This window comes from Zingiber officinale, chromosome 8A, assembly GCF_018446385.1.
Source record: "Zingiber officinale cultivar Zhangliang chromosome 8A, Zo_v1.1, whole genome shotgun sequence".
NCBI lineage: Eukaryota > Viridiplantae > Streptophyta > Magnoliopsida > Zingiberales > Zingiberaceae > Zingiber > Zingiber officinale.
Genome location: NC_056000.1, coordinates 74,965,794 through 74,977,393, shown reverse-complemented (window position 1 = coordinate 74,977,393; position 11,600 = coordinate 74,965,794). Strand labels below are relative to the sequence as shown.

The following is an 11,600-nucleotide window of genomic DNA, read 5'->3' as shown; positions in this document are numbered from 1 at the left end:
TCTTTAGTAGATGAACTGTGATGGATACTTGAGTCGAGATTATCTTTTACTATCATATGTATATTTAAATTTATTCATTTAATTTATTTAAATTGCTCATTTAATTTACAATGTCTATCAAATACTAAATGTATGCGAAGATTAGTTAAAGTGAAAATTTTCTATTAGTTTGCTTGGGACAGATTTTGAAAATAGAGTGCAAAATTTTATTCTTAAATAAATTGTAAATAAATTAAACATTTTGTTAAAATCCTAGATATTATAATTACTACCCTTGTTTGGATAAAGTCGGGCAAGGTTGTTCTATCGCCTCGCTCTTTCTCTCTGACTCCGTCGTCTCTCCCCGTTTTCCCGTTCGCTACTAAAATGCTAGCAAATCCTACAATCCGCCATGGGAGATCTCATCCTTCTCCATTTCCTCCTCCGGCGTTGCCCCTTTTCCATTCGCTCGGAATCAGCAGTCGCCCTCTCGCCTTGCCTCGCTGCGTATCGGTTCCTCCATTTCGACCGGAACATTTTTCTCTATCTTCCTCGCCGCCGCTGAAGTGGAAGTGGAAGAGGCATCTCTTCCGCGCGGCTCTGGAGTCGAACTCGTCCGTGGTTGGCGGCGCGGCAGATGATGTGGCCACTTCGGTGCTCAACAAATACTCGGTGAAAATTCCCTTCGGCAGTCGCCAAGTGAGATTCTTTTTAATTCTTTGGATTTCTTTCTTTATCCCCTTTTGTGGTCTTAGTGCAAGATTGGTCCAGGGTGATTTGGCCTTGGTTTGATTTCGTCAGTGGCTGAGGGGGAGTTGTGATTCCCAGTAGGAACGGCGCATTGCTACCCTCTTGTATTCTGAACAGGGGAGAAGAGCTACAAGAGGAGGAAGGTTCGACTCAATTTGTTGCAGGAGGGAGGTTTACGTGGGTGGTCTCGGCCATTGTTTGAGAGCGGAGGACAAGGCCGCAGAGGGCTGCCGAAAGGTTCGGCTTCCACTCTGGAACAGGAAGGGGTCAGCTAGAGGGGTTCTGTCTAGTTGGAATATCTTGGAGTTGAGGAGGGTGCAAATGGACGTGGCCACTTGCTTGGTCTGAGGCTGGTGAATTCCATAGAGGGCCATTAGTGACGTTGCCAGTGGCTCTGTCTTTTTTTAAAATTTCATGTTTGTCTTCTTTTACCCCAACCGGTAGGAATAGCCAGTTACACTTATGGCTGATGGAGAATGACTTGTCGCAGTTAAAGAAGAGGCCTCCTGCACGTTCAACCATTTCAATATTAGTGAGGTGTCAAACAGGGGGCAGATTGGTTTTAAGATTTCTGATGTATATGTGGGCAAGTTGTGCAGTGTCATTGAGGTACTAGGACGGTGTGTCTTCACTTGTACAAGTAAATATGACCTCTACTCAGAGGTGAAGGGGTTTTCCTCTTGGCTGGCCATCGTGAATGACCATGATTGCTGAAGCTCTAGTTCTCCTAGTTTCCCAAATCGTTTAACGTGAAATTGGTGGGCACACCTTGATAGCCAGATTTCCAATCCCGTCATATCTCGTGAAGTTAAACCTTAGGGGGTTCTATGAACTATGATGGGTCCTTCCAACTAGTACTTTGGTGTTGGAGTTTGAAAAAAGGTTTCTCGGCTAAGGATTCTATGCTTACCGCCAAAGATGGATGTTTGCCAAGGCCTTGTTGTATGTCAGACTTGCTTTTATCGTGCAGCTAACCTCTTCCCCTATTTGGAGTACAATTTTGGGTGACTGTTACCACCTGGTATTCTACTTCTCTCTTTTTATCTGTTTTTAGCACAATTTTGGCCATGTTATACTGCTTAGTGAGTGCCAAAAGGATGGATGCTTGCCAAGGTCTTTTGGTATGTTGGGGGTCTAACAGTGCTGCTATCCTCTTCCCCTATTCAGGGTACAATTTGGCTGTCTTCTACCTACTTGGTTAATGTAACAATCTAGGTGTTCCACTTCTCTCTATCTGCCCTTTTCTGGCATGTTCCTCTAACATCTAATTTTGAAACTTTTCTTGGCCTTCTACTATCTGCTTAGTGAGTGTTTGGAGATTTGTTAATGATTCTTGTCCATGTTTGGCTCCGATACCAACTTGTTACGTGAATAAATGCAAGCTCACGTCTAAGTGATACAGGAGGACTAGTAGATTTTATTATTATTTTTGGTAATTTTCATCTATTGGTATTTAAGGTATTTTTGATAATTTTTGTCTTTTATATTTTTGTATTAGGATTTTTAGGATTGTGAGTATGTTAATATTTTTTTTCTTTCTTTTAGAATTCCTTTCCTTTTTTTATAAGATAGGAATTGTAGTCTACATATTAGGATTTCTTTCCTTTTTTTTGGGCTTAGGGTTTAGAGTCTATATAAAACACTTGTATATCCGTTTGAGCAATAATCCTCTATTCTCAATAAAAGTCTCCTTTTAGTGGTTTCTCTTCTTGCCTTATCCTCAATTTCGTCTTCTCGTCAGCTCGCAGGATAATCTCTATTTTATCCGGTGTCAATTGGTATAAGAGCCGATCATATTCAATGGACGGTCGTTGTGGTCGCGGTAGGTAATTTTCGATGGAGGAAGCCGAGTACCGTGAAAGACGGTTGTGGAATGTTGATTTACAGAGGCAAGTTGCAGATTTAACCCAATGTCTAGCTGAGGTGATGCTAGATCATGAACTTCGCGAGGTATGTGGTCAAGAAGATCGACATGGAGATATTGGAATTCGAGTTGATCTACCCGAATTTTCTGGTATGTCACAGGCAGATAATGTTGTTGATTAAATCAATAAAGTGGAGCGATTCTTCGACTATAAGCAAGTTCTCAATCGAATGAAGGTGAAGCTGATTGCCATCATACTCAAGGGTCGAGCATTGGCGTAGTGGGAGCACTTGCGGTGCTCATGAGACAGACATGGCAAAACCAAGATCAAGGGTTGAGAGAAGATGAATAAAAAGATGAAAGATCACTTTCTTCCTTTTGGGTACCCTCAAACTTCGTTCTAAGGACGTTAGGTTTTGCCATGAAGGACGATAGCTTCGATGTCTGAGTTGATCTTGATCGATTCGAAGATAATTTGGAGGAAGAAGCCGATGAGGTACTTTATGGCGATGACTTTGAGACCTTAAGCGATCGTGAGAGTTTGTTGATTTTCAAGGATTTACCAGTAGAATCATATAAATATATTCACTAGTACTTTATGAAAGGCTTTGTCTCAAGCTCGGACTTACCATGTGCACAGCAACAAGACAATCACCCAGATCTTGATGAATCAGAACATGTTTGGGAAGAGATAAAGATAAATCAGATAGTATTCAAAGTCAAAGCTTTGGTTGAGGATGAAGATGCAAAAAAGAAATCAAATGCCAATGTGTTCAAATCCCAAGATCCCCTAGCTTGTGGGAATGATTTTGAGAAGGATAAGTTTAAAAATGAAAACATTTATGGAAAGATTGGCCACACCACCACCCACTCCTGTCGCCCTATTCTCGAAACACAAACCCAAATTTTCCCTTCGCTAGATGCCTTCTTGTATTAAAAACCCATGGTTGCCACCACTGGATCGCTAGAGCAATGGTCCGGTTTGCCATTGCCTCAGTCGTGAAAGACTAGCGTTGGTCCGACCTCGATGGATCCGCCCGCATCTCCGCCTCCGCTGCACATGAAGATAGCGATGAAGACACGGATGATGCCGAAATCGATCCTGTGAGTCCTAGCATTTCTCGTAGGATACCCGGACGTTGTGACCCGGCGGAGAGTCAGCGTCTTAGCACTGAGTTTGAGTTTTTCTGTCGTCGAATGGCTGTGAAGCTAGATTTGGTTATGAAAATCATTGTGAACCCTCCTCTGAAGATTCTGTCTCTGACGCTTAAGTAAAGCCAGAGTTTGATCCGATGAAGTCCATGCACTCGGGGATGAACGATGTCATGTGGGCGGATGAGGCAGGCGACGAGGAGGACGATGCATCATGGACAAAACAAGCGCTGCGGGTGCTAGCAGCGATGCAATGGCCGATGGTAAGAGCATCAATCCGGACGAGGGCGTTGCGTATGGCACCATCGTCCAAGCCATTATTATCAGCGGCGAGAGCAAAAAGGCCATTGGGAACGGCAGCAACATCTGCCATCTTGAAGGCGAGGAGGAACGAGATGTGCACAGAAGGAAGCAGAATATGGAAAGAGTTGTCTCAAATCTCCAGAAGAATCTGAAGGTATTCTCGCCGAAGCAGATTGAGTTTGCAAAGATGTTGTTACTAGGGCGACAAAAATATCTAATTGAGGATTGGCCAGAGTCAGGTGTTGATGATGGGTAAAAAAAGGATTTCTTTGAGCAGGTTGCTAGGCTCAATCCAAGTTCTCCTGGTGGTTTGAGTTCATATATTCAGAATGCAAAGAGGCTCTTAGCAGATTCAAAAGTTGGTAAAAATCCCTATGATGGCTTTACTCCTTCGGTATTGTCAATACAAGTTCTGACATTCGGAGATGATAACTTCATCAGGTTGGAAGAGGCTGGCATTAAAGAAGCCATGAAATCAGCATTTGTTCTTGTTGCAGGAGGCCTTGGTGAACGTCTAGGATACAAGGGTATTAAATTGGCTTTCCCCAGAGAAACCACCACTGGCCGATGCTTTATTCAGCACTGCATAGAATCTATTCTAGCTCTGCAGAAATCTCATTGTAGACTAGCACAAGATCAACATCAATCAGAGATTCCTTTGATAATGACTTCTGATGACGCTCATTCACCGATGATAAAGCTGCTGAAATCAAACAATTTTTTCGGAATGAAATCCACACAAGTGACATTACTTAAGCAGGAAAAACTAGCTTGCCTAGATGATAATGATGCAAGGTTAGCATTAGATCCCAATGACAAATATAAAATTCAGACAAAGCCTCATGGTCATGGCGATGTGCATGCACTGCTTTATTCTAGAGGACTTCTCAATAAATGGAAACAAGAAGGTATAAAGTGGGTCCTGTTCTTCCAAGATACTAATGGGCTACTCTTAAAGGCAATTCCAGCTTCCTTGGAGTTAGCGTGACAAAGGGTTACCATGTCAATTCTCTTGCTGTTCCTAGGAAGGCGAAGGAAGCTATCGGAGGAATAACAAAGCTTACTCACATGGATGGGAGGTCAATAGCCATAAATGTGGAATATAATCATATGGATCCATTGCTTCGAGCAATTGGGCATGCTGATGGAGATGTGAATTGTGAGACTGGTTTTTCTCCATTTCCAGGAAACATAAATCAGCTTATTCTGGGATTTGAGCCATACTTAGAGGAACTTAACAAAACTGGAGGTGTTATTTCAGAGTTGTTAATCCAAATTACAAGGATTCCACAAAAACTGCCTTCAATTCATCAACTCAATTGGAGTGTATGATGCAAGATTATCCAAAGTCTCTTTCTCCATCAGCAAGGGTTTGATTTCACTATGATGGATACATGGCTCGCTTTTGCACTAGTGAAGAATAACCCTGAAGATGTTGCTAAGGTGCCAAAGGGGAATCCATATCACATTGCGATAAGTAGTGAGGTGGCTATTTATAAGGCTAACAACATTATTCTCAAAAAAGCCGTTCAGAATTTTTCATTCCTTGAAAAATTTAAGAAGAAAGGCTATGAAGTTCTTTTCATGGTTGGCACGGTCGATCAATATGTTGTTGGTTATTTGAAGGAATTTGACCTTGTGTTTGCAACAAAGGAGGGATAAAGTTCAACAACTGGTAGTGGATTTTGCCGATTTAGTGGTAGATGATCTTCCTCTTGGTTTACCACCTGACACTATTCTAAACTCGAGGACGAGTTCTTTTAACTCCGAGGATCCGTAAATTATTATTATTATTTTTGGTAATTTTCACCATTAAGGCATTTTTCATATTTTAGGTATTTTTGGTAATTTCCATCTTTTTATATTTTTAGATTTTGAATTCGTTTAAGATTTTTTGGATTATGAGTAATATTTTTTCTTTTCTTTTAGAATTCCTTTTCTTTCTTTACCAAATAGGAATTGTAGTCTATATATTAGAATTTCTTTCCTTTATGTGGAGCTTAGGGTCTAGAATCCATATAAAACACCTATATATCTGTTTGAGCAATAATCCTCTATTCTCAATAAAGTCTCCTTTTGGTGGTTTCTTTTCTTGCCTTCTCCTCAATTTCGTCTTTTCGTCAGCCCATAAGATAATCGCTATCTTGCTCGACATCACTAAGTCCATCTCAACTTAATTTAGTCAACACAAAGGAGGAATTATGATTGAATAGGAGCTACCCTTTGATCTCATCTTGGGAGAAGAGCCACAAGAGGGAGAAGCTCAGCCTGGTTTGTCCTAAGATGGAGGTCTAAGGATGGCCTCAACGACTAGTTGATAACAAAGAAGAAGACCACTGTTTGATAGCAAAAATAAGGTCACAAAGGGCCTCGATAGGGCTGAAATAGGTAGGGTGTGAAAGGTTCAACCTCCACATGGGAATAGGAAGGGGTTGGTTGGAGTGGTACCTCATGTTGGGACGGACGATGGTTCTAGTTGCCGGGGACTCAAGAGATGGAGGTGATGGTCATTTTTGACTGGAGGAGTAGGTAGAGGTTAGTGGTGGGAAGTCTCTCACTGTGTGTGAGAGGGAGAGATTTTTTTGAGTACTCTACTCTTGATTAGTAGGTCATCCACACCTCTTTTACTCTTCTCCTTTTACGATTATCCCTCATGTGGATCCTACACTTTTGACTACGTCAAATTCATTGCACGACCTTTAAGGGTGCCCTTGTGGTTTGTTGCACTCTCTAGACTACCGCATCTTGAATATTTTTCATGATCAACTATGGCTGTATGTGTGTCCAGCAGCAATGTTGAATGTGATTTCATTTCTCTAACTCTTTCAACTGAAATTTTTTAAATCAAACAATTATCTCTATGCTTTTTTAATAAAATTTATTAATATATTTTTTATTTTTTCTCCCCACATCATGCATAGGCTTTCACCTAATACTTTAAATTGCATGTGACATTTTCTTCCTTTTGCTTCTTCGATTGGCAACCTTTTCTTTCCGGTATCTCCGTCAGTAGGAGGCTGATCAGTTACCTCTTCCATCCAAGCTTTCCTTGAGTGCTTCTTTCTCGTTTACTTGTTTGATAGCTTTCATTGAATGACTTCTTCGTGTACCCACTCCAGTTTAAACCTTCCCATATTATCCTCACTGAGGTTTCTTCTTGCTTCAAGGGTAAAAAAAATTGAGAATGCCTGCTATATATGTTGCACATACATTAATGATATCGTTCGTTTTCTTTAGCTATGGTTTCTGATTGGCATTTTCCCCTTTATATTCTGAATTTTTGATTTTGCACAAATATTCTTATTTCAGATATTGGTGGAAACAGGCCATATTGGCAGGCAGGCTAGCGCTTCTGTGACAGTCACTGATGGGGAGACTGTAAGCCTGTCTTGTTATTACACAATACTGACTCTGCTTCTTTCTTTTAAGAACTTGTATTTTCTGAAAGGTCACCACCTTAAAAAATGATGATGAATGTGATTTCCTTATTAATGATTTATAGTGGAATAGAATAGACCCAGAGGAGTTCTACAAGAAAAAAAAGTCTTATCCTCTTGTCATTGTTGTCAATCCAATACCTAAGATGCTCATGGTGACAACTATTCAAAAGTAGTTTGTTTGTAAGGACCTTGATAATGTTCATATTTAGCTCATCTTTATATTTGCACATAGTGCTGAGAACAATAGAACCATGGTTCAAGTCCTGTACTGCATTATTTTACGTGTTTGACAAAAGTCTTAAGGATTACTTGTACATGTCTGACAAAGGACTAAGGGTTGTATACAGCATATCAGTCTTCAGGCTATACGACTAGGTATCCCTCCATGCTATTTGGAATGTTAGATACCAACCTAAACTCTGGTTCTTCTTCATTTTTGCAAGAACTCCTCTCCCTTATTATTGCTCTTATTTTCGACATATTCTCCATGTTCTTTAGGCACCTACATTTGATGCCACACTATCTTTGCTTTGTGTGGTGCTAGTTGACTCTTGGGAGGTGAGAAGACAACTTCTGCAACTACTTCATTGCAATGCTCTTCGTCGATGAACATGCCACCTTCTTTATCTCCTTAGAAAGCTCTCGGGTATTCCTACACAATGACAAAGAATGAAATGTTGTTCCGTGCTACCTGACACTGACGGTTTTTATGCGTTCGGCGCCGCTTGAAGCGCCCTCGCCCTCCCCCGTGATCTGCCGCCCCTCGCCGCACGTCGCATTTTTTTTCTTTCTATTTAATTAATTTAAACAATTTCTAATGTAAGTGTGATATTTCGAACAGATTTTTATAAACCCTCATTAAATTATCCTAATAAAATATATAAAAAAATATATTTAAAATTAAAATAAATTTAATAAATTTTATTAATTAATATTCTAAAATTTTATTTTTTAATATTTTAAATTTTATTTAAAAATTTAAAAAATATAATAATTCTATTTATATTCTAATATTTTTTGTATTATTTTAAATTTCATTTAAAAATTCTTTAAAAATTCTAATAATTTAGATTTATATTCTGATATTTTTTTTATTATTTTATATCTTTTTTACTTGATATTTTTTTTACTATTTAAAATATATATTATTTAATTAATAATTAATTAAATGAATAAATAGTTAATTTATATAATTATTATATATCTTTGTATTAATTTATATACTTATTATTATAGATAGATCAATTTTAATTAAGTTATTGATAGATCAATTTTATTTAAAGAAAATTATATTTAATTATTTTTTTTAACAATATTAAGTTGTTCAATAATTGAGATCTTATACAAAATTAATATACAATTTATTTTTATACACACCATAAACATATTTATCTTATAATTACTATATATAAATAAAAAAATACCGAAACCATATCGGCATGGGACGATACGATACTGAAACCATATCATTCCGAGCTGAGACCGAAATCTTGACACGGATCGAAATTTTAAACCTTGCACAAGGAAACTAATTAGCACACGCTGCTACTTTTGGGCAGCATCAACTATGTCCTTAGTTCATGCTTATATAAAACTCAGCTTAGATACTTTTTTTGTATTGGAGAATATATTCCAATAGCACATAGAAGTCCTTAATCCTTGCTCTATGATATACAATTCAATTCTAGTGGAGGTCTAGTTACTTATTTTTGGGTTGGAGAATATTTTGGGCTTACTTTTTTTTGGTTTGGAGAATATTTTGGGCCTTACCAAAGCTTTTTTAAGCTCCAACTCTCAAAACTTTTACTTAGTCTTTCTTAGGTTGGAAAATATTTTGGTTCTTACTAAAGCCCTTTTAACCTCCAATTCTTAGCAATCTTATTCTTTTAAGGCTCAAAACTTCTGTAAAACTCCCCTAAATTTCCTTCAGTTCTTTTCCATGTTATCACTAGTTAACCAAGAGTTTAGATATTGGATAGTGTAATCATGCTAATCCTTCAATTTCTTCCACATTATTTTATAGTGACTCATTTTAAAGCATTTTTCAATTGTTTTTTCATTGTCAGTTGAGCTTGAATCCGATACTCTGGTGTTTATGATCTTAAACAAGCTTATAATTGTCTGATATACTTTATGCAACTGTGAATCTTAAAATTTCTAAGAATTTAGCAGGTCAAGTGCCTGAAAAATTAACTGTCCTGTTTGGTTGATAGAGTGCCTTTTCCAGATATTATTCGTTTTACTCTATATGTTTGGAGTTGCAGATTGTTCACTGCTCGGTGTGCTTATCTGATGTACCCAGCGAGCCTTCTGATTTTTTCCCACTCACTGTAAATTATCAAGAGCGTCTCTCAGCTGCTGGTCGAACTAGGTATGTATCGTACAGAATTATTTAATTTGATATCTTCCTTCTTGATTGCTGATATCTTTCATGGATCCAGTGGTGGTTACTTCAAACGAGAAGGAAGAGCAAAAGATCATGAGGTCAGGATAAACAATTTTTTTACAGAGTTGCAGAAAGTTCTATGTTGCTAAAAAAGTCATGGTATTTTTCAGGTTCTTATTTGCAGGTTGATAGATAGACCATTGCGTCCAACCATGCCAAAGGGTTTCTATCACGAAACACAAATATTATCATGGGTAAACTGCTGTGGTTTCTTCATACCTGTCAATTGGAATTGTCCAAATGTGATGCTTTTGTACTTTCATGTAGTAGTATATTAAAATGATAGTTAAAATATTATTGTTGCACTTCCCAAATGAGTGCAACTTATCACGAGGCATGACAGTTGCAAAACATAGTAGTTTTCTCTTAATTTTATAGAACAAGTTTATTGATCTTGTTCTGGATGCATATGAAATTTACATTTTTGTTTAGGAGAAAAATATTTTTCCTTCCAAAAAAAAGAAACTTGTTTATGCTTTTGTACTTTGTATTTATGAATGATTTCAATTTTTTCAATAAATGCCTTAACAAACTTTCTGATAACAAGCAAAGTCAACTACCTGATCTATTGGTAGAGGATGTTTGCTACACCATGAGACTGTGTTTCAGGATATCTTTAATTTGCTATCGCTAATTTAATGTTCATCTTTGTTAGGGTCGATTTGTAGCTAGAGAAGAGGGAGGGGGGGGGGTGTGAATAGCTCGTCGCGCTTCGGTTGCTTTCTTTGATGATATTGTTGTAGCGGAAAACACTCAACCAGTGCTCACAATGTTAACACAAAGATTTACTTGGTATCCGCCTTAAGAAGAGGTGACTAATCCAAGGATCCGACCTTCACTGACTCATCCACTATAAAAAATACTCCTCGGTAACTACCGAAGGTGGAGAAACCTTGTACAACCTCTCAATACAACAATAAGAAAAGAAGAAGCGAATACAAAGAATCTCTTACAAGATTTACATAAATGAAAACCCTAGCTAGCTTCTTCTTCTTGTGTGGAACGCCTCTTGATCTTGGAAGTGCAGCTACACTCTGCTCCAAGACACCTTCAAGAACTGGCGTAAACCTGTGAAAGATGATCGCAAGAAGTGGAGTGGAAGAACTGCCGAATCGCTATGAGGAAGAAGGCTTTTGTGCGCTTCTTTCGCAACGGTCATATCCCAATCGATTGGAGAGGCTTGAATCGATCGGCTGATCGATTCAGAGCGCCTCTGTGCTCTCTAGAAAAAGCATGAATCGATTGCCCGATCGATTCAGCGTTCCTCGTGTCGGGTCGCGTGCGATTTCCATCCCCCAATCGATCGCCCGATCGATTGGGTAGCATTCTGTGCTCGCGATTTTGCTTCCAATCGATCGATTGGGCTAGCATTCAATCGCAGCCCACCTTCAATCGATCGGCTGATCGATTGAAACACGGTTCAATTCGATCGGCTGATCAATTGACCTTCCTTTGACTTGTTTAACTCAAATCCAAGGTTCCCAAATCACACATCCGGTCAACCGTGATCTGTTGAGACTTCTTCATGCCTAGCATTCGATTGAGACTTCTTTACCAAGTGTCCAGTCAATCTTTTGACCCACTTGAACTAGTTTCCTCGTGCCAAGTGTCCGGTCAACCTTGACCCACTTGGACTTACCGTCTCGTGCAAGTGTCTGATCCTCTA

General features: G+C 38.8%; 1 protein-coding gene and 1 pseudogene across 2 annotated transcripts in view; both read left to right on the top strand.

The window, feature by feature from the left end:
• The first annotated feature begins 282 nt into the window (after nt 1–282).
• LOC122009571 (probable polyribonucleotide nucleotidyltransferase 1, chloroplastic) overlaps nt 283–11,600 on the top strand; it is a 41,770-nt gene continuing 30,452 nt past the window's right edge. For both annotated transcript variants that reach the window (XM_042565779.1, XM_042565778.1), the window contains exons 1-5: nt 283–678; nt 7,358–7,426; nt 9,753–9,859; nt 9,930–9,972; nt 10,045–10,128. In XM_042565779.1, coding sequence (XP_042421713.1) covers nt 367–678; nt 7,358–7,426; nt 9,753–9,859; nt 9,930–9,972; nt 10,045–10,128 — 615 coding nt within the window. In that variant the 5' untranslated portion in view covers nt 283–366. The remainder of the gene's footprint in view (nt 679–7,357; nt 7,427–9,752; nt 9,860–9,929; nt 9,973–10,044; nt 10,129–11,600) is intronic.
• Nucleotides 2,210–5,781, top strand: LOC122009572 (annotated as a pseudogene).